We start from the raw sequence: 26,751 nt of genomic DNA, 5'->3' as shown, positions 1-26,751 counted from the left end.
CGATAGTCCTGCAATATTGCAATTCGATAATAAAAATGCTTGAGGCGGGCTTTATGAGTGCAGCAATATATAATTGCTGCCGCAAATTGTCCCTCAAAAATAAATATGCCGAGCTGGAATATCCGGCTGTACCCCCAGGCCCAGAGCACAAACACAAGTTGCCTGTTTGTAGGCGCACCTCGGCTGTTATCAATAGGCTGCAGAAATACGTGGCCAAAACATGGGCAAAGTTCTCATGATCACTTTACTCCTCCAATTTCAGAAACGAGGGCATGCCCATCGATGGGTTGCCAAAAACACGATTTCACCTTTTTGTTTGACCATGTGTGGTTGTTTTGTCTGAAAATCGAAGGCAGCAATACCTGTTTTTGCCTGGTGCTAATCCAAGAGATGTTCAGGTGCCCAGTAGGCGATTCCGGCACTTGCTGCCGGTCTGCTCAGCTCCGTTTCCCACGAGCAAGTGTTGGTCGGCCAATGCAAACTCGATCATGGTCTTCGGGTATTTTCATTTGAAACGCACACCATGCTCATGCTTGTTTATTGCCATGTAAAATACAGCTTACGCAAATGAGATCGCAGGTGATATCCAAGCCTGGTAGTCCTTGGGGTTCTTGGGGTTTCCGAGCGGACGAAGTGCATTCAGATTGATCTGGTACTGGCCAGCAGGGACCTTCACCCGCTGGGTCATCAGCGTATCCTTGAATACTGTGCCGTTGGCCACAGCCGAGTACATGAAGGTTTCTGGGGTCTGCAGGTTGCGCGAGACGTACTCAAGGTAGCCGCCTGGAAGATACCCCATCGTCTTCTTCTTTGAATCTTGCAGCGTGATTGAGACAAGGCGTGATGGAAGCTCAAGACGGAAGTTGAAGACCTGTGGGGTCTTTTCAGTGACAGGTGCTGTGGTTACATTGCCGCTTGCATCGGCTAGCAGTGGGAATCCCTCGGATGGGTCAGCAAGCACATCAAGCTGGCGATAGTTGCCGTTAAACCCAGCATATGGAATAACAAATGAAGAGGCACCATTGGACTTGTCACCCCAGGACATGGTGAAGTTCAGGAATCCGCCGTAGAACCAGCGCTCAGAGTCCTTCAGGCCATACGGGGCAGTGATTACAACAGCAATATTGCGTGTCTGGCCAGGACCAACCAGGTTGTTACTGTGAAGTTCAGGTGCATATGCCTGGGGCATAGTGCTCCAGCCAGTCTGAGCCGTTGTGTCTGCAGGCCAAACACGAGGTTTCGGGTTGAACGTACCATCAGCCGCCCATGGTGTGAGTGAGTCTGCAACAGAGTTGCTGAAGGAGATGCGGGCCGCCTTATGTGGGTCGGTGTTCTTGATCGACACTCTGCGTACAGACCAGCGAGGGAAGTACCCCATCATTGAGCCAAACACAGAGCTGAGCGGCCCACTCATGGTGTTGTTGAGCGCAAGCGCTGACGGCGAAAACTCAACACGCGAATTGATAGCGTCAAAGATGTTGACCAGGCCGCTGCCGCTCCAGTACGGGTGGATGTTCTTGCCAGTGGTCTTGTCGCTGCGAGGCTTGGCAGTAGTAGAAAGGGCCTGGCGTAGTTGGTCGACACTGTATTTCGGATGTGCTTGCTTGAACAGAGCAGCAGTACCCGAGATGTACGGTGTGGCCATTGAGGTTCCAGACATTGATATGTAGCCGCCAAGTTTCAGCGGATATGTCGAATAGATGTTGCCGCCAGGAGCGGAAACAATAGGTGCGATATCCAGCTCCGGTGACGGACCATACGAGCTGAAATCTGACATCTCGCCACCGGTCGTAGCAGGTACTGTGGCAACGTTGCTCTTGGGCGCCTTAACAGTAACATTCCCGCTGGCCAAGGCACTGACAGCATACGCGCCGTCTTCTTGAGTAATGATAACAACCGGAATAGTAACGCTGGGGTCCGTAACCGATGGACTCATCATACCAGGTGCGTTGTTGTAGACGATTACTCCAGCTGCCCCAGCAGCCTGGGCATTTGCTGCTTTCTCGTTGAACGTGCAATTGCCACGCTGGATAAGCGCAACCTTGCCCTTCAGGTCCTGGCTGATCGTGGCGCAGCCCAGCTTGCTGTTTGCAGAGTCGACGACGGTGACCAGTGGCACATTGTTTTCAAAGACAAACGGAAAATCTCCGTTTGCTGGCGTCGATGCCAGCAACTTCTTGGTGCCAGCACCTGATACCACGTCAATGGCATTCCCGGTTATGTTCCAATTGTCGACTGATCCAACGCTGATTACGCCATGACCGAGCCCCGGAGATCCAGCAGTGAACAGACCAGCGTCGCCGTCATTGCCATTGGCCACAACGACGATGATACCCTTCTTGACCATGTTTGAGCAGGCAACTGATGTTGGGTCCTCGGGCCAGCCACCGCCGCCCAGCGACAGCGAGATAATGTCGGCGCCTTCCTTGTAAGCAGCCTCAACTCCGGCAATGATGAATTCGTCCGATGTGGTCGGCTCGGTGCCATTCTTGGGACAGCCAAACACGCGATACATGCCCATGGTGGCATCTTGAGCAACACCAATCACTTGAGGTCCTTGGCCAGCGATGATGCCAGCAACGTGAGTTCCGTGGCCCATGCAATCCATTGGGTGTGGCCCAGGCTTGACAACAGGGACTGGGTCGTTCGGGTTAAAGTCGTCTCCAACAAGATCAGCACCGAACTGCCACATACAGCCAAAGGTCTTCCAGCAGTTGCCGAGTTCGGGATGGTTGAAATCGACGCCGCTGTCAATAACACCGATCTTGACGCCCTTTCCAGTGAACCCGAGGTTCTGCACAACAGCATCAACCCCAGTAGCATGATGCAGGTACGGATATGTGATGTTTGTTGGCGATGCCTGATACTGCAGTTTGCGAATACGGTTCGGCCATACACGCTTGACTCCTGGGATTGAGGCAATCTGGATCGGATCAAAGTCCTTGTTGGCATGCAAAGTAAAGCCATTGAATAGCTCTGTGAAGTGCTTTCCAATGGTGAATTTGGGGGCCGAGGGCGCAAAGTTAGATGTAAAGCTGGAAGCGACACTGTTGGTGATTGCCTGGATGTTGGTGTTGCCGGGAGTGCCATCGAGCTCGACAATATAGGAGCCTGCCTTAACATTTACGCCACTCGGATACTGCATTACCTTCTGGATAGCAGCCTGGATGTCTACGCCCGCGGCATGCGCGGACGGCTGGCTCAAGCAGACAAATGTCAGCAAGAGAATGCTTGAGGTAAATTTCATGAGTGGAAAGTCGAAGTTGGGGGAAAGGGACGAGCTATATCAAAACCGGGTAGGATGCTAGTGGGAGGGGTTCAAGGTATAGGAGAGAAAAGGGCAAGCCGAAAGAGAAGAGGCAGGGTGTGCGCTAGGAGGTCGTGGGAGTAGAAGGAGGCGGTGGTACGAGGAGGCGGTGGTAGGAAGTTAGGTAAAAGAAGAAATGGTTGCAAACAATAGCTGCTTTATACCAGGACCACCCTCCACATGCAGTTCGCAATTGTGTGCTTGTGCCGCACAGCCTCACAGCTCAGACTGGCCGGGCTAGTCGGGAATAGAGAACAATAAATCAAGTGCTCGTCTTCGAATAGGATGTCTCAATGCCCATCACCCATGTGAGCCGGGAATTTGAAGAGCCATGCCCCCTCAGCTACGCAAATGTTTCCGAATGCAACTCCCAACACCTTTTTTCGTTGCCCTTTCATACATGAACAAAATTTCACAAACTCCCTAAAACCAGCAAATGATCCACATGTTACAGCCTCCGTCCAGAGCCATCATATAAACACTGTAGATCCCCTGCTTGTCTCTCATATCCCCCATTTTCTTCGTGGCATGTATGATCAGCGAACCCAAGACCACTGCAAAGTCTACGACGAAACCTGGCCATCCACCTCCATGTGCTCAGATTTGCTAGGAGAAAAAGGCTCATTTAGCCTCAAGACTGCATCTAGCAAGGTAAGATTCTTGTAGACTCCAAGCCTGCTTCTCCTTCATCGCTGCGCTCCCACAGACATCGGAGTGCGCATAAGCAAATGGTCTACAAACTGCAGCAGCGGATGTTCCGGCACAACAGTTCGTGGGAAACCCGCTTGCTGAAACGTAGGTGGCCATAGCCTATCCCTGCAAAAGGAGCAGACCAGGACCATTTGAACCTGTCGCAAGCATGTGATATGCAGCAGGCTTCTATCAAGATGGGGGATAGGACGGCAGGGATCGTGGGGACACTGTGGATCCGACGATCCGTGATGTCCACCCAAGACCGCTACGGCATGGTCCCTCTCCACCACTAGCAGGCGCCCACCAGCCTCTCCCACTGCAACATTCTTGATCGATCTTCTATGCTTGCCATCGTTTCGGCACGTCCTGAATGGCCTTCCTATGCACAGCAGGCACAGAGCCTGCTTGGTCTGTAATCGATGATCAGCCACTCAGCCGATTAGTTGTCCCTTGTCCATTTTGCATGATAAAAATCCAGTGGTGAGCCAGAAGCAGATACGTCACTGAGGTGCGAGAACGGGACGCTTTGCTTTATGTTGGTGCCTTTTTCTTGCATTTCGCAATGGTTGCTGTTCACGATGACAATTCCACATCCACTGACAATAAACCAGCGCCAGTCCATGCCAATTCAGGACCAGGAGGCGACAGCATGGACAAGAAGCTACCTATCTGCCAGCAGAAGCGCCAGCAGCCCTGCACATAGAGCAGAACCCTATGACTACCCCCAAGAGGTACACGCATCAGCAAAGTCTGCACTCAACGCCTACGCGTTTTATCGCAGTGCACAGCCACTAGCGGAATTCACTTGAGTCAAGCCCGTACCTCGCTTATTTGCTAATCTCATTCTAGGTATACTGCGGAAAGCGCAGAGTGCAACAACAACGACAAGCGCACCACTATCAGCGAAGCGGACTGCCGGGTCATTAACCGATGATACGCTGAGCCTCGATTCTGCCAGCGACAGCGAGTTCCCGGACGCCCTCTCGCTGCTGAAAACGCCAGTCGTAAGCAGGCAGCAGCAGAATGCCCATGCTTCAACCCCCCACTCTGCTGAGCTCAATAAGGCGAACAAGCACAAAAAAGGCCGCAAGCGCAAGCGTGTATCGTTAGGCAAGGCAAAGTCAGATGTACCGTGTATACAGAAACCTTGCTGGTACTGATGACTGATGCTCTCCAGTCACTGCAGATACCGGGTGAGCTTGTGATGGCGTACTACCTGCGTAAGTATTATCCAGCACGCATCACATCGCGAGTAGGCGAGCATCGGTTTAGAGTGGAGTTTTTTGATGGCTACAGTGGCACAAGTGGACCGCAGGCGCATCTTTACACAGTATGAATCAGGATTCTATACGTGCGATCTAGGCGTGCTTCAGCTTATAGGAGACATACCTGCAGAGGCTGAGCCAAGTGGATGTAAAGCAGAGCTGGAGAGTGCAGACATTGACCAGGAGTTTGAGGATGACCTAAAGACTTTCGATTACCTTGTCAGCGATCTGGAGAAGGTCAGGGGCTTCCTGGACGACTTGCATAGTTGCCCGATGGACAATGTTGCTGAGCTGTCTAAGACCGAGGACCGTCTGGGTATTTTCTTTGGAGGGGACAGAGTAAAAAAGAGACAGCTTATGTCGCGTGTGCGCAGAGGGCATTTGAATGGCCTCGAATTTGACTTTATCGGCCGACTGCTGGGCAAATGGTTCAAAACACCTCCAAAGGCAGCACTCGGCGATCTGGCTGAGATGATGCCTACAAAAATACCAGAGTCAGCGAAGCAAGCACGCCGTCCCGCAACCACGGTGCAATCTGGCAACCTTGTAGTGGGATTTAACCATGAGGTGCTCTTGCCGCACGCAATCAAGCGGCTCATTCAATTGCGTGATACATGCTCCCTGGAGGAAGCCGAGGATCGCATGGGTACTGAGGTCGGTGCATACGCATGGGCAGAAGCAGATCATGGCCATCCGCAGAATCGGTCAGCGCAGCGCTCTGTAACAGAATCCCTGTATATGGATGCAAACGCCCTGTATATCTAAATATAGTTTATTCGGCAGATGTGTTTCTATCTTACGAGTTTTGTGGAAGAGTAATGTCGAGAGCCGCTGAGTAGTGGATATCCGACCCACATACCGGGCAGCCTCAACCATTGCCCATGAACTGTTGAAGCATTTGGCTGACGCCTGGGATCTGGGTTGCAAGGCGTGTCAGAATGATGATCAGCATGACCGCTCGATCTGGAATATTTGCCCCTTCCTCGCGCGCCTCTCTGACATGCTCGACGATACATTCGACAAAGTCCACGAATGGCGTAACGGTGCTGTTCCCCATCAGGCCCGAGATGATATTCGGGATTGACGGGAGTGTGTTGTTGGTCTGGCCGCCTTGGCCACCTTGGCCACCTTGGCCGCCTAGGCCGGGGAACCCACCTCCGAAAGACATTTTAAAAAAGACTGTGGGTGCTGTTATGCAGAATGTAGGCAAGGTCCAGAATTTGGTATCAAAGACATGCAGGGTCTGTGCGTGGATGTAGGTTTATGCGACATAGCTGCCTTATTTGTTATTACTGTGGACTCCGATGAGAGGGGCAACAGCTGGCAGTAGACAGCGCGCATGGGTGGCCAACATAGACGTCATTTACAGAAGATATTCTACTAAAGAAAAATGCACTAGATCTCCTGTGATCCCAAATCCGACGGCTGATCTCAGAATGCGGCTTGTTGATATTTGCGCTGGGCGGGTTGGAGTGCTTATGAATGATTCCTCGCTCTCTCCACTGCCAACACATTTTCTAAAAACCACAACACTAATTTCCAGATGGGATTCCCCGGCGCCAACACCACAACCGACCATAGGAATTTGTTCCTGTCGGACGAGCAGATAGACGCGATCCAGGCCAAGGAGGCAAAGGAGCGCGACCCTATTCGGCAGAAACTCGGCAACCCTGTCAAGGCACCAGGACGGATTCTCAGCTTTGCTATTGCCGATCAGACTGCTGTGCTTGCGCTGGCCAGTCACAAAGCAGCTGTAGCCAACTTGACGACCAAGGAATGCCAGAAACAACAACAGGTCAAGCACACAGGTCCGGTGACTGCAGTGGCACTACTCAGCGAAAAATACACTGTCGGCGGCTCGCGCATTGCGCTCTCGGCGTCGTGGGATAAGACCGTTAAGGTGTGGTGCGTGGACCAGCCAACCCGTGTCGTGGCAGTGCTTGCTGGCCATGCTGACTTTGTCAAATGCATGGCTGCACACCCAACACTGCCTATGGTGTACACTGGATCGGCAGACAAATCTGTTATGATATGGAAACTACCTGAGACGCTGTTCACTGATGCGGCTGCTGAGAGTCCGGTCGAGATCAGTCCGTTTAAGACGATCAAGGGCGACCACACTGGCCAGATCTATGCAATTGCCCTCGATAGCACAGGATCTGTCTTGTATTCGACGGGCTCAGACGCATCGATCCGCGCCTGGGATGCCAGCACAGGCCAGGCAGCCAAAGTTGACAACGAGATCTGGGAGATCGAGCGTGGTCACCACAAAACCAACGTTTTTGACATCAAGGTTTCCGAAAACATGCTGTGGACGGCATCGGCAGACAAGACTGCGGTCGGGTGGGATATGGACACACGGAAGCCCGATATAACCATGCAGCACAAGGCATTTGTCACGTCGGTGTTGCCAGTTATGCAGGCCGGTGTGGTTATCACTGGCACGCGTGGCGGCGACATTTCCGTGTGGCGTGTGAGCGCCGGAGCACCGGAGCTCATTCGTGAGATCCACGCACACAGCGACGATGTCGTGTGCTTGCGGCAGCAGGGCCGTCTGTTCTACTCGTCAAGTCTGGACGAGACCTTGCGGGTGTGGGATATCAAGGAAGTGATTGATTTCAAGGGCGGCATGAGCTATGTGCCGCCTGAGCTAGCCGCGCTAAGGCAGCAGCAAAAGAAGGCGGCAGAGACAATGCTCACGGAGGATGAGGAGCGCGAGCTTGCCGAGCTCATGGACGGCCTAGATGAGTTGTAGCCCCTCCACAAGCAAAAGCTTAAATAAACCATACACGGAATACGCTACCTGGCAGCATTGGCGTATTGCCGTCGCTGGTAACCGACTACCAATGTGAGCGTGAGTTATATTGAACCAGTGGATTTCAGAACTTGAACTCTTTATTGCGGCGCTTCGAAGCACTGCCACCATCATCGGCCGTCTTGCGTTTGCGCGTCTGAGCTTTGGCATGGTCAGACGCTGCATCTGGCAGATCCTCATGTCTGCTGTTGCCACTGGCGCCTCGGCCAGCAGTGGTACTACCAGCAGCCTCATACTTGGCCAGCAGCTTCTGCTGATCGAGGGTATCGAGCTCCTCTGCGTCCAGGCTGACATCGACACCTCGGTCCATGGGCTTCGCAGCACGTCCACTGCCAGACTTGGCTGCCTTCTTCGATGGGTCAAAGGCTGCCCCTACATCATACGTGTACTGCGAGCCCATCAGTCCGCCCATCTGCTGCGCCGCCTGTTCGTTCAGCACCGTGTAGAGATCGCGATCGGCATCGCTAGTTGAAGTCGGTGCAGGTTTGCGAGTGTGCACAACGCTGGGCGTCTCGAGACCAGACGGCAAAGTGCTGGCGACTGGCTCCGGTTTAGCAGCCTCTTCTGGCACCTCTTCGTCTTGGCCCGCGGCGTCGCTGGCTGCCTCCTCATCCTCCTCATCCTCCTCGCTCTCGCTGTCTTCTTCATCTGACGACCCAGCCTCCAGATCGCCCCAATGCTTCTTGGGGCCAGTTTTCATCGGCACCGGAACAGCGGGCTCCCCCGTAGCAGCGGCAAACACGTCACCGTATAGCGGCCGACCAAACTCGTCTACAGGCGGCCTGCCCCAGCCGCCCGGGTGGTAGCCCCACTGGGCACCCTGTGGAATTGGCGCATTGAGACCAGGGATTACCAGGTTCGGGTAGGACGGCGGCGGACCAAACCTCTGCATATTGATCAGCCATGGCGGTGGTGCCAGCGGCGGCACATTAAGTGCCTGCCTCAGCCCATCTGACAGCGTCCCAGGCGTAAAACTATACGAGGTGTCTGACTCCTTCCCTTCGTAAAACAAGTCGCCATGCCCAGTCATGTTCTTGGGTGGCGTCTGGAACCTGAAAAAAGCGTCGTGGAGACGCTGGTAATCCAGCGTCAGCTTGTGCATTTTCGGCTGAATCCGCTCGCGCGCCCTGGCGCCCGCCGTTTTCTCATCCTCCTTTTCCTTGGCCGCATCGCGCATCTCCATGATCCCTGTGGCCTTGATGAAGTCTGGCAGCTCGAACGGCGGCTTCTCCATGCCGCGCTTGTACTGCAGATACTTTTTCTTCTGCGCCCAGTGCACGGGCACGGGAACCGTGTTGCGCAGCGCCTTTAATGCCACCAGCAGATGCGGGTCGCGCGCACTGATATCTGTCCATTCAACAACCTCAGGCCGCGCCGCCGCCTGCTTGAGCTCGGCCACCGACATGCGATTGCGCTTGCGCTGTCGCCGCGACTCCTTTCGATCTGCAGCGTCTTCTTCGGCCTCGCTCTCGCTGGTTTCGTCGCCAGCTATGGTCTCTTCGATGCTGTCGTGCTTTTGTACCGGCGCTGCCTTCTCGCTGGATGCCTCTTCTTCCTCGTCTATTTGAGCACCAAAGGATTTTGCGGCATTGGCGTTGAAATGCTCGAATACCTCCGCAAAGGCAGCCAGCTCGGGCTTGTCGAGCGTAGGCTCGTCAGTGGCAATATACTCGATTTGGACATTGCTCGGCACCTTCTGTTCGGTCGCTGTGTACAGTGCGGCCAGGCGCTGGCTGCGCGCCTCGGCCTCAGCAATCTTTTCCCTGCGCGACTTCTTCTTCCGCCGCTTGTTGTTGCTGGTCTGTGCTGGTCGGTTGTTGGCCTTGGCGTCTACAGACGACATGCTGCTGGGTAGTGTGGGTGTATAGAAACAAGCAATGAATTAAAGCTGGCAAACTGGTGGCAAAGTCGAGACAACGTAATCTCACGCTACTATTTGATTTGAAAATCATCCATTTTATGGGCACTTGAACTGGCGGCCAGAACTTTTCCCGGCCAGCGGCTCCTGCGACAAGCCCATCGGACAGCTCATCTGTAGGCTGCCGCTTGGTGAACACCACAAGCTCTCCTCATTGTCCCAGATGCCTGGAGCATCCGTCCCACCTCAGCCGACCAAGAAGCCATTTTTTTCGTCGCTTTGGCAGATTGTTTTTGTTTTGCTGCCGTTGCTGCTCATAGCACATGCTGTCGGCATCCGCTCTGCCCGTGCATATGCCAAGAAGCAAGTCTTCAGAGCGAATACTCGAAGCCCTAGAAGCGTGTTTCAGCATAGTCCCTAAAATCGGCCTTCAATGTACATGTAGCCATCCTCGAGGCAGTTTGCATTCCCGCTCAACACCAATGAGCGGATGCGCAGGCAGATCTTGCTCGCAATCACCATATTGCTTTCTGTTGTTTCTCAGCAAGATGGGTAGGGATGCAGTATCAAACCTAGGTAACACAATAATCGGAATGTGCGAATGCGTGTGAATAGAGCGAGGCAGCAACATTGTTTTGGAATCGCCCCTCCGGGATCACTCGGACTATCCGGTGGCACCGAGGATTCGCAAAGTCTAAAAAAAGAACAACCATCCTAGGCTGCGAAAGAAACGGAGGGAGCCGGTTTACAGCTTGTGGTCAAAGGCGACAACGTTACGGTCGATGTCCAGATGCATCCTCAAGGTATTTGGCGCACCAAGCAGCCCGGACGACACGAACCCGTGCTTATCGAGCTTGTCTAGCGCCATCTCGTATCCAGGCATGAACCTCGAGATAAAGTCCTCCAGCTGCGTGTCCGAAAGCGAACTCCTGCCGGAGGCTGCCAGCTCATCCTCCTGCTGCTTGCGCCACCGATATACAACATCGACATTGGACACGCGCATATACACCCATGCATCAATCAGCGTATACAAAGACGTCTCGTAGGCCTCCAGATTCCCGTTAATCTCAGCCAGGTTGGCGTCGGTGAAGCTGCGCGAGTGCTTGAACAGCGGACTGTCTGAGTCGCGCACATTGCCAAGGAACCTTGCAAACTCCATCCTGTCCAGCATGCGGAACCCTAGATTCCACCCCTCGAACAGCACGACATCGACGGGCTTCGCCACCGCCCACTGCCTCCGATCCACCTGGTCGCCGTATCCGCCATTCAGGCTCTTGTCATACTGCGGAATTGGCGTATCTTGCCCGCGCAAAAGCCCCTCGAGCGTCTGATGCCCCAGCATGTGGTCGTGCGTGCCTGCCTGGCCGCGGAACCTAAGCAGCGGGTTGTCGCGGTGCTGCGAGGCCAGCTGCTCCTGCTGCTTGTATGGCAGGTAGAGGTCATCGAGCGAGAATCCAACTGTCGTGATTTTGCGCGCTTGCAGGTAGGCCACCAGCCCGCGCACCAGAGTGGTTTTGCCTGAGCCCTGTGGCCCGTTGATGCCCACGATCAGCGGCTGGCGGCTGGGGATGGCGCGCTTTTGCGCTAGCTTGCGAATAATGAAGTCGCCAGACTTGCTGACCCGGTCCCTGACGCTAGCCTTGCCCAAACTCGACATTCCTGGAAGCATTCGAATAAAAAGAAAAAAGGAGGCAAGTGCTATTCACGAAATAGGAAACCGCTTTTTTCACAACAAAGTATATTATCATCCGCCCCCCTAAACTGTTTTATTGCTGTGCATGGTTATGTCACCCGAGTCAAAAAACGATCTTTTGGGGAGGGACACCACATATCCAGAAAAACGTGGTATGGGCATAGATGGGGAGGGCATGCAGATTATTGCGTATTCGCATTCTGCATGGATGGTGTAGGGTGACGCGCTATTGCAATGTTGTGGAATGCAGGAACGGCTTGGCCTTGACAGTGGATGTTTTTGAAGAAAGGCGACAGCACCATCAAGATGAGAGGGGAATTTTGTAAAAGTACACAAAAATACCGACAAAACCAAGAATAAAAAGGAGGGCAAGGGGGTGTGCAAAAGACATACAGGTGCACTGCCCAGTTAAAGAAAAGAATAAAGAACTATTTTTGAACGGCCGGCGGGATTAGCTCGGTTGCAATATTAGCGTAGATAGGGGATTCATGTCTACAATATCTCCTGTCCCCCTGGGGTTTATTGGCTGCCGTGGTGCGGCATATATCTGGCCGACGAGACCGGCACGTCGAGGATGTTGCGCAAAGACGCCGACATGGGCGGCAAGCGCATGTCGGCGGGCTGCGAGGGCTGGGACTGCGGCACCAGCGTGCCAAACGCAGGCGCGCACAGATTGGCAATGCTCGGCAGCGTGACCTGCCGCTCCCCTCGCTGCCCGTCCTCCACTGCCTGCAAGCTGCCCTGGCGCCTGCGTCCAGCCGCCCGCTCCCCGTCCTCCAACGCCCCGGAGCTCTTGCGCTTCACTGAGCGCTCGGCCTTAGCTGCCAGCCCGCCGCACTCGGTCATCAAAAGCTTCTTCACCACCGCCACATCCAGACTGCCCAGCGCCGCCAAAGACGACGCCGCATCAAGGTCCTTCAGCTCGCGGCGCTTCGCCTCCAGCGCCCGGCGCTGGTTCTGCTTGTAGTAGCGCAGGCCGCAGGCATTGCAGAGCGTGCGCGGGCCCGCCGGCCCCGATCGCCACACGGACGATACGGTTGTGATGCATTCGTGGCAGAGCGACGTGTTGCGTGGCTTGATTGTCCCGTTGATTACGTCCATCCGGCCCAGGTCAAACGCGTGCTTCATGTTCACTGCAGCTCCCAGCAACTGCTCAAAGTACAGGGGGTCGTCGTCCGCGTATCGAGACATATTGGAAAGACCGCGCAGGAGCTCGCTTGTGCTGTCCTGCAACTACATTGGAGATGCATCACATTGTTTTCAGGGATTAGCATGTTTGCCCATTTTAAGACAAGCCATTCCACCCTCCACTGCCCCCTTCCCACTATTATCGTGCATGATGAAGGCAATATGTTTGGGGAGTCCCTTCTTTGGGCGATTCGTGAATAGCATGTGTGAGTGCAATATACCGCCGATTGATAGCAGCATGGAAAGCAGGAGGGGGAGAGGTAGCGGCGGGGGATCGACAACGCAAAAAAGACGCTTGTTTCGTAACACCACCCCCTGGTCGCCGCAAAAGTGGCATTATCATGGCAATGCAAAAGAAAGCAGAGGTGCAGACATGGGAGCGAAAAGGATGTATGGAAAGGGGGATTTGCAAGGTGGTGCGCAACTACACTATCTCACCCTAGGGCGTCAAATAGGGAGGAGAAGGAGGGGCACGAATAGGCCACAGAAAGGACCAAAATAGAACAGAAAAAGCGAGCAGTTACGCAAGGCGAAATAGAACAAGATTGGGTGATGTGCGGGGCCCCCTGCTATGGAACAGAGTGTTGTTCAGATTTGACTGGACATATTGTTGCACACTGGAGGTGAAAAGTAGGCCAGAATCAACAGCTCGCCCAGGAGAAAAATCATCTCGGTTTTTCTCTAACAAACCTACCAGTTGGAAATGCTGAGAGTTCATGTAGAGTGGCTCCTCAACAAAGTGGCGGGCAGCTCGCTTGTTTTGTTTCCGTTTTATCAACGGTGGCTGTGGCGGCTGTGAGCGGTGTGAGCCGCCCAAGCCATTCTGTCTATCGGCAGTGGATGGGCCAGCTGGCTCACAGGAATCGCCCATAGGGAAGTGTGGGATAGAGGGAAAATAAGGCGGGACTGGCGATAGATGCAAAAACGGAGCTAGACAAGAATGGCTGGCATATAATCCACAAGCTTGGGGGATATCTCTCCACAGCAGGAATGTGGTGGGGTGTGTAAAGGACAGTAATAAAGAAAAAGTGGTTCAAAAAAAAAAACGAAAAGAACAAAAAAGAGGGAGGAACAAAAGTAATCGTGTTCAACCAGTTGTAAGAGAAAAACCTGCAAATGGAAAAACAGGCACACAGGAAAAAACGAGCGGCGATGCTGTTCACAAAAATGACCTGCCTCACTGAGCCAACGAGAAGAAGGAGGCAGCAGTGAACAACAGGGAAATGTGGGTTCGGAGTTCAGGTGCTTGCAAGCCTTGTTTTCTGCATAAGTGGGTCAATCGCCCCAGTGGGGGCCAAAAAACGCACTGCTGATTTACACGCATTTGCGCTTCTTTTTTCTCGTACACCGCCAAAGTCATGCTCGGCTCGCCGGGCCGGCCCCAACCGCGCCTGTAGCCCGGCTAAAATGCCGTCATGGTTTCTCGCAGGGCATCAGTTTTTGGGAGCACAGCACCATGCATTTATTTTTCGCTTCATGCCTGCACGGCTTTTGCCGACGACATGCCGGAGATTGCATGCTGCTGGGCGGGCCCCGCATCCGCCTTGTTTTGTCGCGGCTGGGTGGCGTAGCAGCCTATTGTTGGTGGGGTGGGAGATTCTGCTGGCCAGGTTCAGCACAGCAATGCACAAGCAAGCCGGGCGGGCAATAGATGCGGATTGCACTTTGGCGCTAAGCGCGTCTGCACCGGGCGGTCACAGCGTGCTGACCAGGGTCGGGGCAACGCGCTTCTTCTCTTTACTGCGAACCGGCGGCTGCACGACCGGCTGAACAGGCTGTGCTGGCAGGATGTTCTCACGGTAATGCGACTGGACCGGCATGGGTGGCGACGGCTGGTCGATTGCAACAACAGAGGCAAAGCCATCAATAGAGGAGATCAGCAGATGCGAGCCATCGCTGGTCCATGCTAGATCTGTGATCATGGCGTAGTGCAGGCCGCCCATCAGCGCCAGCGCCGCACACCTTGACGTATCGTAGATGGCGACAGCGCCCTGGCTGGCCACAGCCAGCATCATGCGCTGGCCATTATTTGCCAGCCACCCAGCGCTCTCAGCCTGGAAGGCACAAGGCGCCCAGCGCGTGGCCACCACGGGCTTTGTGTGGCCAGCCAGGGCAACACAGGGCGGGGCGTGGAGGCGGTCGCGGGCCCACAGGTAGCAGCAGTTGCGGCGGTGCTTCTGCACGCCTGCAGCAGTCGCCACCAGGCGGCCGTCGGGGGAGAAGGCCGGGCGGCGGAAGAACGACGCCAGGTTGTCGTCGTGGAACAGGCGGTGGCCACGTGCATTGGGCTCGCTGCTATCGGCAGGCATCGACTGGTGGGTGGCCACAAGACTGACCGCGTCGGCGCCGGGCTTGACGTCGCCGGTGGCCACCCAGCGGTAGACGCGCATGGACCGGTCGCTGCCCTGCGTGACTATAAACTCGCCCAGCGGATCCCATGCCACGCCCTGCACGTAGTGCGTGTGGTCAGCCAGCACCTGTATGCACCGGCCCTCGCCCGCATCCCAGATCCGCGCGGTATTGTCGACCGATGCGCTGGCGATGTAGCGCCCGCACGGACTCCACGCCAAGTCACAGATATCCGCCAATGACCCGCGCAGCATGCGCACGGGCCGCCAGGTCTCAGGCTCAACGAACCCATCGGTCTCCACCAGATTCTGCCTTGCCGCCTCGACCTGATGCCACAGCATGATCACGCCGTCGTCACCAGCCGATGCCAGCGTGCTGCTGACCGGCGAGAACCGCACAATGTTCACTGGCCGCTGGTGCCGGTTCAGGCTGGCAAGGAACTCCACTGCCGGCGAATGCGGGTCGGCGTCGCGCTCGTGCTGTGGTTTGAGCCGCCAGAGCCGCACGTTGTTGTCGCCGCCGCCCGACGCGAACCGCCAGCCGCCTGCCTCACACTTGTAGTTGCGGTCAAAGTCCACGCTGAATATCGGCAGCTTGTCGTGCCAGTTTATCTGTACAGTCTTCACGCGCATTTTGAATATGTAGTGGCTGGGGGGATATAAAGCCGCCTTTGCTGCTTTGCATCGTTTTGAATTTACTTTGTTATGCTGCAGTGCGATGCTTATGGTGGCGGCGGACTGATCGCCTGCCAGGCTATTTGCACCCTACACATTGGCCGCTTGACATTCTCCCTGCTACCAACAGCCAAGAGCCAGCGCCAATGCGCCAAGACGCCCTCTATGTGAAAAACAACACCCTGGTATGCACAGTGATGTACTTTTTTCACCAGCAACTTGTTTATCGCCGTCCTGCATGACCCTCTGCAAGATCTGCCTGATGTATTTCTTCTCGCCGCACGTCCCTTTCAAGGAGAGGAGCGCATTGGCTTTTTTTTTCTCTCTTCAATTCTATATGGTTTTTTATTACTTTAATAATAATGGATGACGACCGCGTAATATTCAATCGCTCTCCGCCGCCGCCATACTCGGAAGCCGACCCAGCCACGCAGCCCCCACAGTACATCACCGGTGACCACAGCATCAGCATGATTCAGAACCAGTCACCGCAGTTCACCAACCCAACCATAGCCGACGACGCCGAGTTCATCCGCACCAGCGTCCCCCTGCTTGCAGGCCGGGCCATATCCGACACCGGGGCATTCCACTGGAATATCGACAGCTGGCAAGCACTGCTGAAGCGCAACACCAGCGCGACCTTTTACGTGGGCGGCCGGCGGTGGAAGCTCCTGGTGTATCCGCACGGCAACAACGCCCCAGGCCAGGTGTCGCTGTACCTCTGCCATACGCCGACCTCCACGGCCCCGCCGGTCCATGCATCGTTTGCGCTGGCCATCTCTAATTCCAAAATGCCCGCGGTTATGTCGGTGAACAGCACCTCGCATGTGTTTGCGCCCGAAGACGACTGGGGCTTCACACGCTTTATTTCCAGAAAGGACCTGCGTGTGCGTCTGCCCGGGTACAGTCGCCCGGTATTGCAGAATGGCCGGGCAAGGATCAGCGCCTATGTGCGTGTATATCGCAGTGGGGAGTCGCCGGAGCCCGAGGACCAGGTGGTCAGCGAGCCCACGCACCTCCACACCGGCCACATTGGCCTGGTAGCCGACCCAGCCTCGCTGTACCTCAACTCGGTGGTCCTGTCGCTGTACCACATCCCGCAGTTCCGCCACGCCATCGCCCGCATTGCCGACTCCGGCGCTGCCCGGATGGCCGTGGGCACTGCCATGCAGGATCTCTTCCACAGCCTCACATTGCAGGACTCGCCGCCCTCGGCTGCCGCCCTGGTAGCAGCCATTCACGACCAGTCGGACGAAACCCCGGCTACATCCACCATCCAGCATTACATGCGTTTGCTGTGCGAATGCCTGGCTCGTCGGATGGCAGACACACCGGACGAATCCCTGATTGACTGCCTGTTTATGGGCACTGAGCGCACCACCACCGAGTGCCTGAATGTCAGCTACGCGAACTCGCGCTCCGAGCCCATTTACGATCTGGCGCTGAACATCACCAATGTATCGACACTGCAGCAGGCCATCGAGCGATACTGTGCGCCCGAGACCCTGGACGGTAGCAACAAATACCGAACGTCCGAATTTGGCTACCAGGATGCTGTGCGGTTCAGCCGCTTCGAGTCATTGCCGCCTGTCCTGCACGTTCACCTGAACCGCTTCGAATACGATCTGGACACAGGCGAGCTGGACAAGAACCAGAACTGGATCCAGTACCCCGAGTCGCTGGATATGGCCGAATTCATGGCCTACGATGCCGATCAGTCCATGTCGTGGCAGTACACCCTGCATGGCGTCCTGCTGCACCACGGTGATATGCTCAGCGGCCGGTATTTCTGCCTGATGCGCTCAGACATATCTGACGGGTGGCTTTGCTACGAGGACGACCTTGTGTATCCGGTGTCTCCAGACTTTGTGCTGGATACCACCAATGACATCAGCAGTGAACTGACCGACCCGCGGGCACTTGACCACCAGCAGGCAGGCCGCTTTGACAATGCATATGCCCTTGTCTACATCCGCACATGCATGCTCCCGCAGGTCTGCGGCTCTGACCAGCCCCTGACTCTGCCACTCCCGCGCCGCACCCTGCGCGCCGCCTCGATACTCTCCCAGGGCTCCATCCACATGCCCACACTGACCATTTACATAATCGACAACAAGCAAGGAGTAAGATACCCGGGGTTTGATCTCTGCAGCCACCCGAACATCCCGGGCGCCTCGGCGTCGCTGATCGAGCTGACGTTCTCCTTGACCACCTCGTCGTCTGACTTTATACTGCAGGCGTGCTCGGCATTGGGCCGATTGCCAACCGAGGTCAGGTTCTGGCACATGGCGACCCGCGTCAACAAAACACTGCGCTGCGATTCTCCGATCGACTGGCAGAACATCTCGGCCGTGCGCGACTTGATGAAAATCCAGGGGTCGGCCTACAGCTCCGTGTACTTGTACTGCGAGCTGCGACAGCTCAGCGACCCCGTGTATTTCTTCAAGAACCCGGTGCCCCCAAACACCACCATGGTGCATTTGAAGTTCTACGACCCTGTAATGCCGAGCCTTGTTGCGCTTGGCCACATCTACGTTAACGCCAAGTTGCCTATTAGGACTGTGCTGCCGATTCTGTGCGCCCGGGCACAACTACCCAAGAAATCCAGGCTGTGGGTGTTTGAAGAAATCAGGCCCAGGATGATTGAAAGGCTGGATGTGAATTTGACCTTCGACCAGGCAGAGCTGGCCACTGGAGATATTGTTTGCTTCCAGGCGGAATTGCCCCACGGTGAGGAGCAAGGCGTGCCATTTGGCCACCATGCCCGCTTGCCCGACTTCTTTGCCCACCTAGCCGAACGCCAGGGGCTGTAACTTTGTATACTTTTTTTTCTGTCTCTGCAGCTAAAACTCACGATAATAGCACTGTGGCTTGGCTACCACTTGGACCCCTATGCATGGCTGAGTCAGTACACCATTGCAGTATGAAATGCGTGCTGAGAGGCCCAGCCCCCCTTTGACTTTTTCTTTTCCTCCTCTATCCACTAGACCTTTTTCTCATGCCTGTTTTTCAAGCAGAATTTGGAGTTTTTTAGAATCGCTACGTAAAGCGGAAATCCCTCTGGCTTATGGCGATTCTCTCCCGTACATTCTAATACATTTCTGCCTGCAAATCCCGCCTTTTCAAGGCCTTGACCTAGATCCTGCTGTGCTCCATCCCCTTGCCATTGCCTTCCTTCCCTTGTTCTTCAATCTCATCACTGCTCTATGTATTATACTGCTACTAATGGAGCGTGCCACACCTGACCTAAACAGCATTGCTGGCGGCCATATACTAGGGCAAATACTGGATATTGTGCGCGACCGCATCCTGCACCCTACATTTGGTATAGCTGATCACCGCACACTCTTTGAACTGGCACTTGTGTGCCGCCAGTGGAAACGCCACCTGGATTTATCCCTCACCCGCACCCTCATCGTAGAATTCCAGGACATGCAGGGCACATCCAGCCGGACCATGGTCTCGTGCCTATGCAGCATGCTTGGCTATCATGAGACTCGGCACAAAATAGTAACAAACACCAGCGCCTTTTCAACATGCACAGCCGGCAATCCCCAGGATTTGCGCATAAAGCCAGGAGCTGGAGCAATTTTGGGTGCAATAGAACAAGTTGTGTCTGCCAAGTGGCAGAGTATCGAGACGCTCACACTGGTAGGATGTTTTTCCGACGGATGTGAAAGGAGTGCGGATCAGACAGCAGGTGTTTTGGCGAATATTCTGCCGAATCTCACGAACATTGACTTTGCCCATGCCCACCATACCAGCAGCGGGCTTCGCTCAGTACTACGTGCTTTGAACAGGAGGTTTATGCCACGGTTAAAGTCACTATGTGCGGTTGAACCCCTAGCCAGCAGCGGGTTACCTGTGGCATCAGAATACCTCACCAGCATGGACATTGACGCACGATTCATCACAAGCGGCACATGCGCATTGACTGTTATGTGCCCGCAATTGCAGTCTCTCCGAATAACCAACATTGGCGGTGGCTTTCCATGGCCCCTGTTTGCCCTATCAGCCGCGGGCCACACGGAATTCCCTGATCTGCGCTCATTGACTCTGAAATTTGCCATCAGCCGCCAGCCGCCCAGGGACTCCCTACCAAGCCACCATATGCATACATTTCCGGCGCTACGGCGGCTTCTGGTAACAAACGCGTACGAGCACTCGACCAACCCCTACCTGGCCTTCCTATGCTCTCCCCTGACACACCTCGTGATACAAGAGCACGCAGAAACCTTCCGAGGGATCGATGTGCGGCTCCTGCATAATATCCACCACCTATCCATCACTATCTCTGGAAATGCCTGGAAGCCAGTTGCTGCATGTACGGAGTCGTGTGCAGGGCTGCTGGCGGCCTGGTCATCTGCACGCACCGCCTGCCTATCGGGTTTTGATTTCAGCGATGCCACATTAGTTAACTGGCCACATCTGCAGCGGCTCTCGCTATTCACCCGGTCGGTCACGCTGGCATCTGTGGGGAGAATTCTGGCCCAGCTCCCCAGCCTGTGGCTGCTTGAGCTCGAGTTCGAGCATTTGCAGAACGCCAGCTCTTGGGTGACTGTTGGCCACAGTGGGGCGATGAGTGCTAGCTTGCAGAGGTGTTCAGTGTCGGTCGACTCCCCCCGCCGCATTCCGTGTGTGGAGGTGTGGCTCGAGTCTGTGGTCTGCCGGATACCGTCACTCTTGAGCCTGCACATTCCCAGACTGTATGCTGCTGGGCTACAGGCGCTTGCTGACCGAAATGCCCTGGCCGTTAAAGTGTCTGCGCAGTAGGTGTTATATTTGACAACTAATATAATTCCTTCCCTCAAGGGTAATAGCCCATTTGGCTTGAAATCCTTCCATCAGCCGAGGCCCACAAACCCCACCAAGTGTGCAGTGGACCCGTGTCTGTCGATTTTTGTCGCTGACTGGTGCAATTTGCCCAATTGAGCGGTCGTATGCTTTTCTTCGCCTAACGATCCGAAAATATACACGGCGGGTTGCGTTATTGTGCACAAACCTCTACACTGGCTTTGAAAAACATTCTGCACCAGGTTACTCAAAGACCATCTCCGGATAAGGTGCCTAGCACCCATGTGCAGATGACCAGTGCTGACCGTGCCACCCTCACCTAACCTCCGAGCAAACGAGTGTCTTGAAAATGACCAGTCATGGCTGTCTTCAGTCAATCGCCTAGACTACCGGGTCGTACGATCAGCAAGCCCAATGGAGGCGCTAGTGCAAATGTGGCACCACTATCTGCTCGCCTCCCTCGGTCTTCATTGCAAAGTGTGCTCGCTGTCTTCCCCCCCCCAACGCCCTCGCATCATGGGCTCACCCGACAGACTCCATTAAATGCATTTGAGAGGTATTTGGGACTGAGCCCGGAGTCTCCCACGAGGATGGTCTGAACCCCCTCGGCACTATTCGATCCAATCGGACAGGCAGCTCATGCAGAGTCCTAGCGTCGCCCGACTACGCTCTGGCAAGTAGAAAATATGCGCTGCTGCTGGTATGACATGCCTGACTTCTAGAACATATTCTCCCTGCCATGGCTTGTGCCAGGTTAAGGCTTAAGGCACATGCATAGGTTACTTTGCACTCCCCCCTTTCGACTGGCACGGTTCACCTCCAGACTCTATAAAATGTCGGTGCCATGGGCTGCAAAATACCTGAATTCTCCATCCTACAACACCAAAAAAGCGGCCATGCCCTACTAATACCAACTATTCCCTCTACGACTACCTATTTGTATACCTTTATTGCTACCATTTAAACTCTGTTAACCATGTCTGTTGACTCGCGTACGCTCAGCGTGACAAAGTACCAGTGCTTCTGTGCCATGATGGCTGCCCTGGGCAGTGTCAACTTTGGCTGGAACATTGGTGTCATCAACATTCCCGGCGACGTTATCTCCAACTGTGTGACTGGCGAGAAGCACTACAACGGACCCTTCCCCTCGTGTATCCCGACCGAGTCCACCATCTGGGGTGTGGCTGTCGGCTGCTTTGCTATCGGTGCTCTGATCGGCACCATTGCCGGCAACCCTATCTCCGACCGGTACGGCCGCAAGTTCGTGCTCACCTGGGGCCCGCTGCTTGCCCTGGTCGGCGGTGTCCTTCTCTCGACCACCACATCTCTGGGCCAGCTGATTGTCGGCCGTCTGTTTGTCGGTTTCGCTGCTGGCTTCTGTAACGGTGCCCTGTCAGTCTATGTCGGCGAAATCACCACTCCCAAGGCTCGCGATATCCTCGGCGGAACCCTCCAGCTGGCCACCAACGTGGGTATTCTGCTGGCCAACGCCGTCTCGCTCGGCCTCGCCAAGCCCCCTCTGTGGCGCATCCTATTCGGTATCACTGGTGTCATTGGCGTTGCCACCACCCTGCTGTTCCCCATCTGTGTCGAGTCGCCCAAGTGGCTCGTCTCTCGTGGCCGCGTCGAGGAGGCCCGTGCTGCTCTGATTAAGCTGCGCAAGGGCGCTGACATCGAGCAGGAGCTTCAGGACATGGTTGACGACGATGCCAAGGCACAGGCTCGCGCTGAAGAGGCCCCCAAGGTGAATGTCATGGATCTCATTCTTGGCCGCACTCCCGACAACCTCCGCCACCAGTTCATCGTTGTCTGTATGCTCATGTTCTTCCAGCAGATGTCCGGTATCAATGCTGTCATTTTCTACTCGACCCAGATCTTCAACCGAACCACCAAGGACGACCCGTCGCAGATCCCGACCACTGCCCAGATCCTGTCGTGCGTCATTTCGATTGTTGCTGCCATTTTCACGTTCGTCGGCATGCTGTTGGGCGCTCGCTTCGGCCGTCGTACCCTGATGCTGCTGTCGCACGGTACCATGGCCCTCTTCTCGATGCTGATGGCTGTTGGCTCCATCAAGGGCATTGACGGCCTTGTCATCACCATGGTCTTCCTGTACAACGTGTTCTTCAACTTTGGTGTCGGTCCCCTGCCCTGGGCTGCTGCTGCCGAGATGACCCCGGCCTACGCCATGTCGGCCATGGCTGCCATTGGCGGTGCTGTCAATTACCTGTTCACCTTCGCTATCGGTGTCTACTTCTCGCCGATGCAGGAGGCTATGGGCGACTACACCTTCTTCTTCTTCATGGGCTTCAACATCGCCGCCTTTGTCTTCTGCTTCTTCTTCCTGCCTGAGACCAAGGGGCTCAAGGTCGAGGATGTTGTCGCTGTCCATTCGGTTGGGCTCCACTGTGTCCTCGGTAGCCGCTACCAGATCCGCGCCTCCAAAGACAACGACGATTCCGAGAAGGCTGAGTACGCCTAAATTAATCCTTTCTTTCTGCTATCTACTCAATCCGCTTCTCTCTTGTCTCAGCTTTAATTAAAACAGTCTCACTTTCAAAAAGAAAAATTAATTCTGAGAATGGTTGGATATGCTGTTCAGCTGCCATATACGATAGCCGATACTAGGGCACAATGACGGGAGGCAGCAATGTGGGTCTCAAATGGGCAAATAAGGTTGGGAGTGCCAGTCACGGTGCTAGCATCGCATAACCACCACTCAGTTATCGACTCTGATGCATCTGTGTGGTGGGCAATGCGAGCCATATAGCGGTCGCTAGATAATATGATGTTACTCAGGATTTTGGCATATGTGGCTGATCTGCTAGCATATGCATTACCAACCAAGTACACATTGCTTTATGCTATACTGTACAGCAAAATGAGCTGGTCTAGGAAATTGGCCATAGCCTATGTGATGACAATCTTACCAACAGGATTCTATACCTTGATCAGCTGATAGTTATACTCAGTGGTAGCCAAGGTCAGCAATGATCACAGGTTGCTCTGCTTATAACCATAGCCTTTGTATGTGTCCTCAGGGTAGTGTCCAAACACAACACCAAAGGCCATTATAGCCAAATTTACTATAGCCTTAGTCTTGCTGTTAAACTATAAATTATTATGAAAGTAACCACTGTAACAACAAAAGTTAATAGAATCTGGTCAGAATTGACACTGTAGAACCTATTGTTTAGAGCAACATATAGCCTAGCTAGGAATACCTATAAACTAATTTTTATTAGCTTATTAATACTGCCATTATACTATATGGTGGGCAAGATCAGAGGTAGTACTGAACTACCTAGAGACCTCCTATAGTATGGCACCAATATCATAAATCTGGTGGGAAGAATATTTTATATTAGATTTAGATAAGGATATATAGACTAATCTAGTACTACTATCTAATGATAAGATACTGGCTAGTACCTTCAACTCTGCTATAGAGGCCATTTGCAAATAAGAAAGTTTAAAGAAACTAAGTATCTTATAGTAGAATAACCAATTAACAAATTAGAAATCATTTACAAGTAGTTAATAAATAATTTATAATCAGAATATTTAGTAATAGCCAAAAAGATATTAGTAGCTAGATTAACTAATAAACAAAAATACAAGAAAGAGTACTTCTATGAAACACTATTAGTATCTTTTATTTATTTGTTCTTCTAGTTATTATATTAATGATAGTTTCTACTAAATATTCTAGATTTTTAATTATATTTTTATCTTAGTAAATGATTTCTATATCATTATTTAATTATTCTTTTTATTAGTTTCTTAACCAGTATAAATTTATATATCTTTAAATAACTTTTAATATAGGAAGTATAGGTAATATGGTTATACTTAATAGGTATTTTATATAGCTTCAGCAAAGTAATATATAGTAGGATGTATTATGCAGCATTTATATAAGTATTAGTAATTAATATTGAATAAGTGTATTGGCAAAGAGTGTCCTAGTGATTTGGGAGCTACTGTAGATAGGATAGCTAAAATAATAATAATAATAATAATAGTATATTCACCAGAACTAGAATACCAACCACCCTATGTGTTCTGAATTACACATAGCCCACTGGCAGTCATACTCAAATAGAGTTGTATAGGCATAGGCTGCAAGGAATTACTAGTATGAATGCCGATCAATCTAGCTTGGCGAATGATTCTATTGGATATGTGTCTATTTTCTAGAAACCAGAAATTGGGATGCCTTCTTGGCTCAGTTGGCAGAGCGTCTGCCTAGTAAGCAGAAGGTCGCCAGTTCGATTCTGGCAGAAGGCAATCACTTTTGACCCTCCCTTTTATGTCGAGTTGGCGCGTTTTCCGTGCGGTTTCTTTTTTGCTTGTGCGCTTGGCCGCTGCGCAAGTGCAGACACCTCCCCGGGGTGCCCCATGTCCCTGCCTGTGTCTCTTCCTGCGGTGGTGCCAATTTTTCAAAAATAAAAGCGATAAAGGTTGGAAAGCGAAAGAAAGGGCCTGGGCGCCTCCTCTCCACCATTAAATAAACACACCACCGCTCTACAGAATGCCACATCGACCACCCAGCATTTGGCCTAAAGGTGAACTTCGCCACAGAAACCGTCCTACAAAACAAAAAGCAACTGGTGCAAAAATCGACGCCTGCAGGATTCGAACCTGCGCGTAGAAACTACAATGCCTTAGCAGGGCATCGCCTTAACCACTCGGCCAAAGCGTCACATATTTCTTATTGGCTGAAAATTAATCATTACTAATATTTAACTTTGGCGATCATCTAAACCCCTCTATGTGGTAGCTGTACAAGTGCCAGCTCGGCGCATCTGATTCCATCAGCGACAGTAGCAATAATAGAGTAGCAATAATAGGCCAGATCCATACATGTCGATTGAAATCATGATTCATATTTCGGTATAGAAAAGTGAGTTTTTAGCATATCAACCAATCTTTGTTTTATACAATATTTAGTGCTTCCTGGTAGAACGTCTATGTAGACAATCTACTATAGACCAGAGTTGCTGAGAATGCCACAAGAATGTATCCCATGCACTGTATCATTGCAGCTGACCTCCTACTGATCAATAGTGTGCTACGCATAATCACTGCTGCTCTGTTATTCTACTGTTTATACTGCTTAATCCTATACTTGTAGATATGTTTTTTTATCCACAGTCTACTTCCCATGTTTTCAGATCCCTCTAAGAGTTTCTGATGGGCTTTAAGAAGTACTGAGTATTCTGGGCTGATGTTGGATAGCAGACTTCACTAAACTTCCTTTCCAGACCAATTGTTTTCATACCAAACACTAGTTGTTGTGATACTGGTAACTTAACGTGGTATATAATTAGTGACAGTAAAGAATCTAAGGAGAGCTGCTGACGTGCTGGCATGTACTGAACTATATAGTGTGGCTACTATACTCTTGCGTACGCACTGTGGCGTGGATCTAGGGATCAGGATCAGTTATACAACACTAGTGATATTGTACTTTAGGAATTCGCCAAGCTGGTTTCCCTACTCTTCTTGACTGCCTTTTTGTTTACTCTATGCTAGTTGTGGTGTTGAAAACCAGTTTCCCCATTGACGTTATATGATCGACATATTCCTTATTCCAGATCAGGAGGTATCGTCAATTACTAGCACCTGCTTCTACAATTCCCTGTAGGTGTCATAACGATTAATCTCCTGTCCGCTAAGACCTTCTTTCTCCTTTCTCTCTAGTTCATTGTTTCTATGACACCCTTTCGAAGTGGCCATTTTATAGCCACTCCATATGGTGCCATAGTTGAAAAATCATCAACTTTTTACCCTTTTACACTAGTTGAAGAGAAGCATACATGCCCATTTGTCAGCAAAAAGCACTACATACCTATAAGTTTGATTACCTACCCAATGTGTTCTTGAAGATATCTACAGGTGCCTTGGTCTGGAACTAGTAGGCCTATCCTACTTACCTACTCCATGTCTGAGGTTATGAGCTTTTGAGTTGGGTCGGGCTGTAGCACCCAAGTAAAGGAGAATATATTGAGAAAATACAGACCAAGCCAGTCTTAAAGAGATATTAAGGAGTTAGCGAAAAAAAAAAAAAAAAAAAAAAAAGGAGAGACCAGACCAGTGACTGGACCGATTC

General features: G+C 52.8%; 12 protein-coding genes and 2 non-coding genes across 14 annotated transcripts; 8 read left to right on the top strand and 6 right to left on the bottom strand.

Annotated features, from left to right (window-relative positions):
- Positions 1–518: 518 nt before the first annotated feature.
- DL89DRAFT_264642 (subtilisin-like protein) lies at positions 519–3,417 on the bottom strand. Its single transcript, XM_040886333.1, has one exon. The coding sequence runs from the start codon at positions 3,245–3,247 to the stop codon at positions 560–562; it is 2,688 nt and encodes an 895-aa protein (XP_040748079.1). The 5' UTR covers positions 3,248–3,417; the 3' UTR covers positions 519–559.
- Positions 3,418–4,535: 1,118 nt separating this feature from the next.
- Positions 4,536–6,107, top strand: DL89DRAFT_264641 (uncharacterized protein). The gene is made up of 6 exons (XM_040886332.1): positions 4,536–4,616; positions 4,649–4,748; positions 4,850–5,127; positions 5,178–5,278; positions 5,316–5,919; positions 5,945–6,107. Exons 1-6 carry the CDS (start codon positions 4,563–4,565, stop codon positions 5,987–5,989), a joined length of 1,182 nt encoding a protein of 393 aa, XP_040748078.1. The 5' UTR covers positions 4,536–4,562; the 3' UTR covers positions 5,990–6,107.
- A 10-nt stretch (positions 6,108–6,117) lies between these two features.
- DL89DRAFT_23862 (uncharacterized protein) lies at positions 6,118–6,597 on the top strand. Its single transcript, XM_040884993.1, has one exon. The coding sequence runs from the start codon at positions 6,204–6,206 to the stop codon at positions 6,522–6,524; it is 321 nt and encodes a 106-aa protein (XP_040748077.1). The 5' UTR covers positions 6,118–6,203; the 3' UTR covers positions 6,525–6,597.
- Positions 6,598–6,763: 166 nt separating this feature from the next.
- Positions 6,764–8,073, top strand: DL89DRAFT_264639 (WD40 repeat-like protein). Its single transcript, XM_040886331.1, has one exon. It carries the CDS (start codon positions 6,809–6,811, stop codon positions 8,018–8,020), a length of 1,212 nt encoding a protein of 403 aa, XP_040748076.1. The 5' UTR covers positions 6,764–6,808; the 3' UTR covers positions 8,021–8,073.
- A 758-nt stretch (positions 8,074–8,831) lies between these two features.
- On the bottom strand, positions 8,832–9,578 carry DL89DRAFT_209525 (DUF382-domain-containing protein; the record flags this gene model as incomplete). The annotated part of the gene is made up of 1 exon (XM_040884164.1): positions 8,832–9,578. A coding segment is annotated over one exon (747 nt), but the record flags the coding sequence as incomplete, so codon positions are not given.
- A 514-nt stretch (positions 9,579–10,092) lies between these two features.
- On the top strand, positions 10,093–10,616 carry DL89DRAFT_23819 (uncharacterized protein). The gene has a single exon (XM_040884985.1). It carries the CDS (start codon positions 10,262–10,264, stop codon positions 10,547–10,549), a length of 288 nt encoding a protein of 95 aa, XP_040748074.1. The 5' UTR covers positions 10,093–10,261; the 3' UTR covers positions 10,550–10,616.
- DL89DRAFT_23818 (P-loop containing nucleoside triphosphate hydrolase protein) lies at positions 10,617–11,878 on the bottom strand. The gene has a single exon (XM_040884984.1). It carries the CDS (start codon positions 11,605–11,607, stop codon positions 10,684–10,686), a length of 924 nt encoding a protein of 307 aa, XP_040748073.1. The 5' UTR covers positions 11,608–11,878; the 3' UTR covers positions 10,617–10,683.
- Positions 11,879–12,054: 176 nt separating this feature from the next.
- DL89DRAFT_23828 (uncharacterized protein) lies at positions 12,055–13,081 on the bottom strand. The gene has a single exon (XM_040884987.1). It carries the CDS (start codon positions 12,820–12,822, stop codon positions 12,151–12,153), a length of 672 nt encoding a protein of 223 aa, XP_040748072.1. The 5' UTR covers positions 12,823–13,081; the 3' UTR covers positions 12,055–12,150.
- Positions 13,082–14,491: 1,410 nt separating this feature from the next.
- DL89DRAFT_23815 (WD40 repeat-like protein) lies at positions 14,492–15,817 on the bottom strand. Its single transcript, XM_040884983.1, has one exon. It carries the CDS (start codon positions 15,798–15,800, stop codon positions 14,514–14,516), a length of 1,287 nt encoding a protein of 428 aa, XP_040748071.1. The 5' UTR covers positions 15,801–15,817; the 3' UTR covers positions 14,492–14,513.
- A 337-nt stretch (positions 15,818–16,154) lies between these two features.
- Positions 16,155–18,814, top strand: DL89DRAFT_264636 (cysteine proteinase). Its single transcript, XM_040886330.1, has one exon. The coding sequence runs from the start codon at positions 16,205–16,207 to the stop codon at positions 18,653–18,655; it is 2,451 nt and encodes an 816-aa protein (XP_040748070.1). The 5' UTR covers positions 16,155–16,204; the 3' UTR covers positions 18,656–18,814.
- On the top strand, positions 18,771–20,615 carry DL89DRAFT_254628 (uncharacterized protein; the record flags this gene model as incomplete). Its single annotated transcript, XM_040885288.1, has 1 exon — positions 18,771–20,615. One exon carries the CDS (start codon positions 18,771–18,773, stop codon positions 20,613–20,615), a length of 1,845 nt encoding a protein of 614 aa, XP_040748069.1.
- Positions 20,616–21,540: 925 nt separating this feature from the next.
- On the top strand, positions 21,541–23,216 carry DL89DRAFT_320278 (general substrate transporter). Its single transcript, XM_040891194.1, has one exon. It carries the CDS (start codon positions 21,613–21,615, stop codon positions 23,116–23,118), a length of 1,506 nt encoding a protein of 501 aa, XP_040748068.1. The 5' UTR covers positions 21,541–21,612; the 3' UTR covers positions 23,119–23,216.
- A 1,637-nt stretch (positions 23,217–24,853) lies between these two features.
- DL89DRAFT_t11 lies at positions 24,854–24,926 on the top strand. The gene has a single exon. It is a non-coding gene; the product is annotated as a tRNA-Thr (tRNA).
- Positions 24,927–25,259: 333 nt separating this feature from the next.
- Positions 25,260–25,341, bottom strand: DL89DRAFT_t8. Its single transcript has one exon. It is a non-coding gene; the product is annotated as a tRNA-Ser (tRNA).
- Positions 25,342–26,751: the final 1,410 nt, after the last annotated feature.

The sequence above is a fragment of the Linderina pennispora genome (genome assembly GCF_002104995.1).
Source record: "Linderina pennispora strain ATCC 12442 chromosome Unknown DL89scaffold_1, whole genome shotgun sequence".
Lineage (NCBI taxonomy): Eukaryota > Fungi > Kickxellomycota > Kickxellomycetes > Kickxellales > Kickxellaceae > Linderina > Linderina pennispora.
The sequence above is the reverse complement of the archived record's forward strand: the minus strand, read 5'-3'. Positions and strand labels throughout refer to the sequence as shown.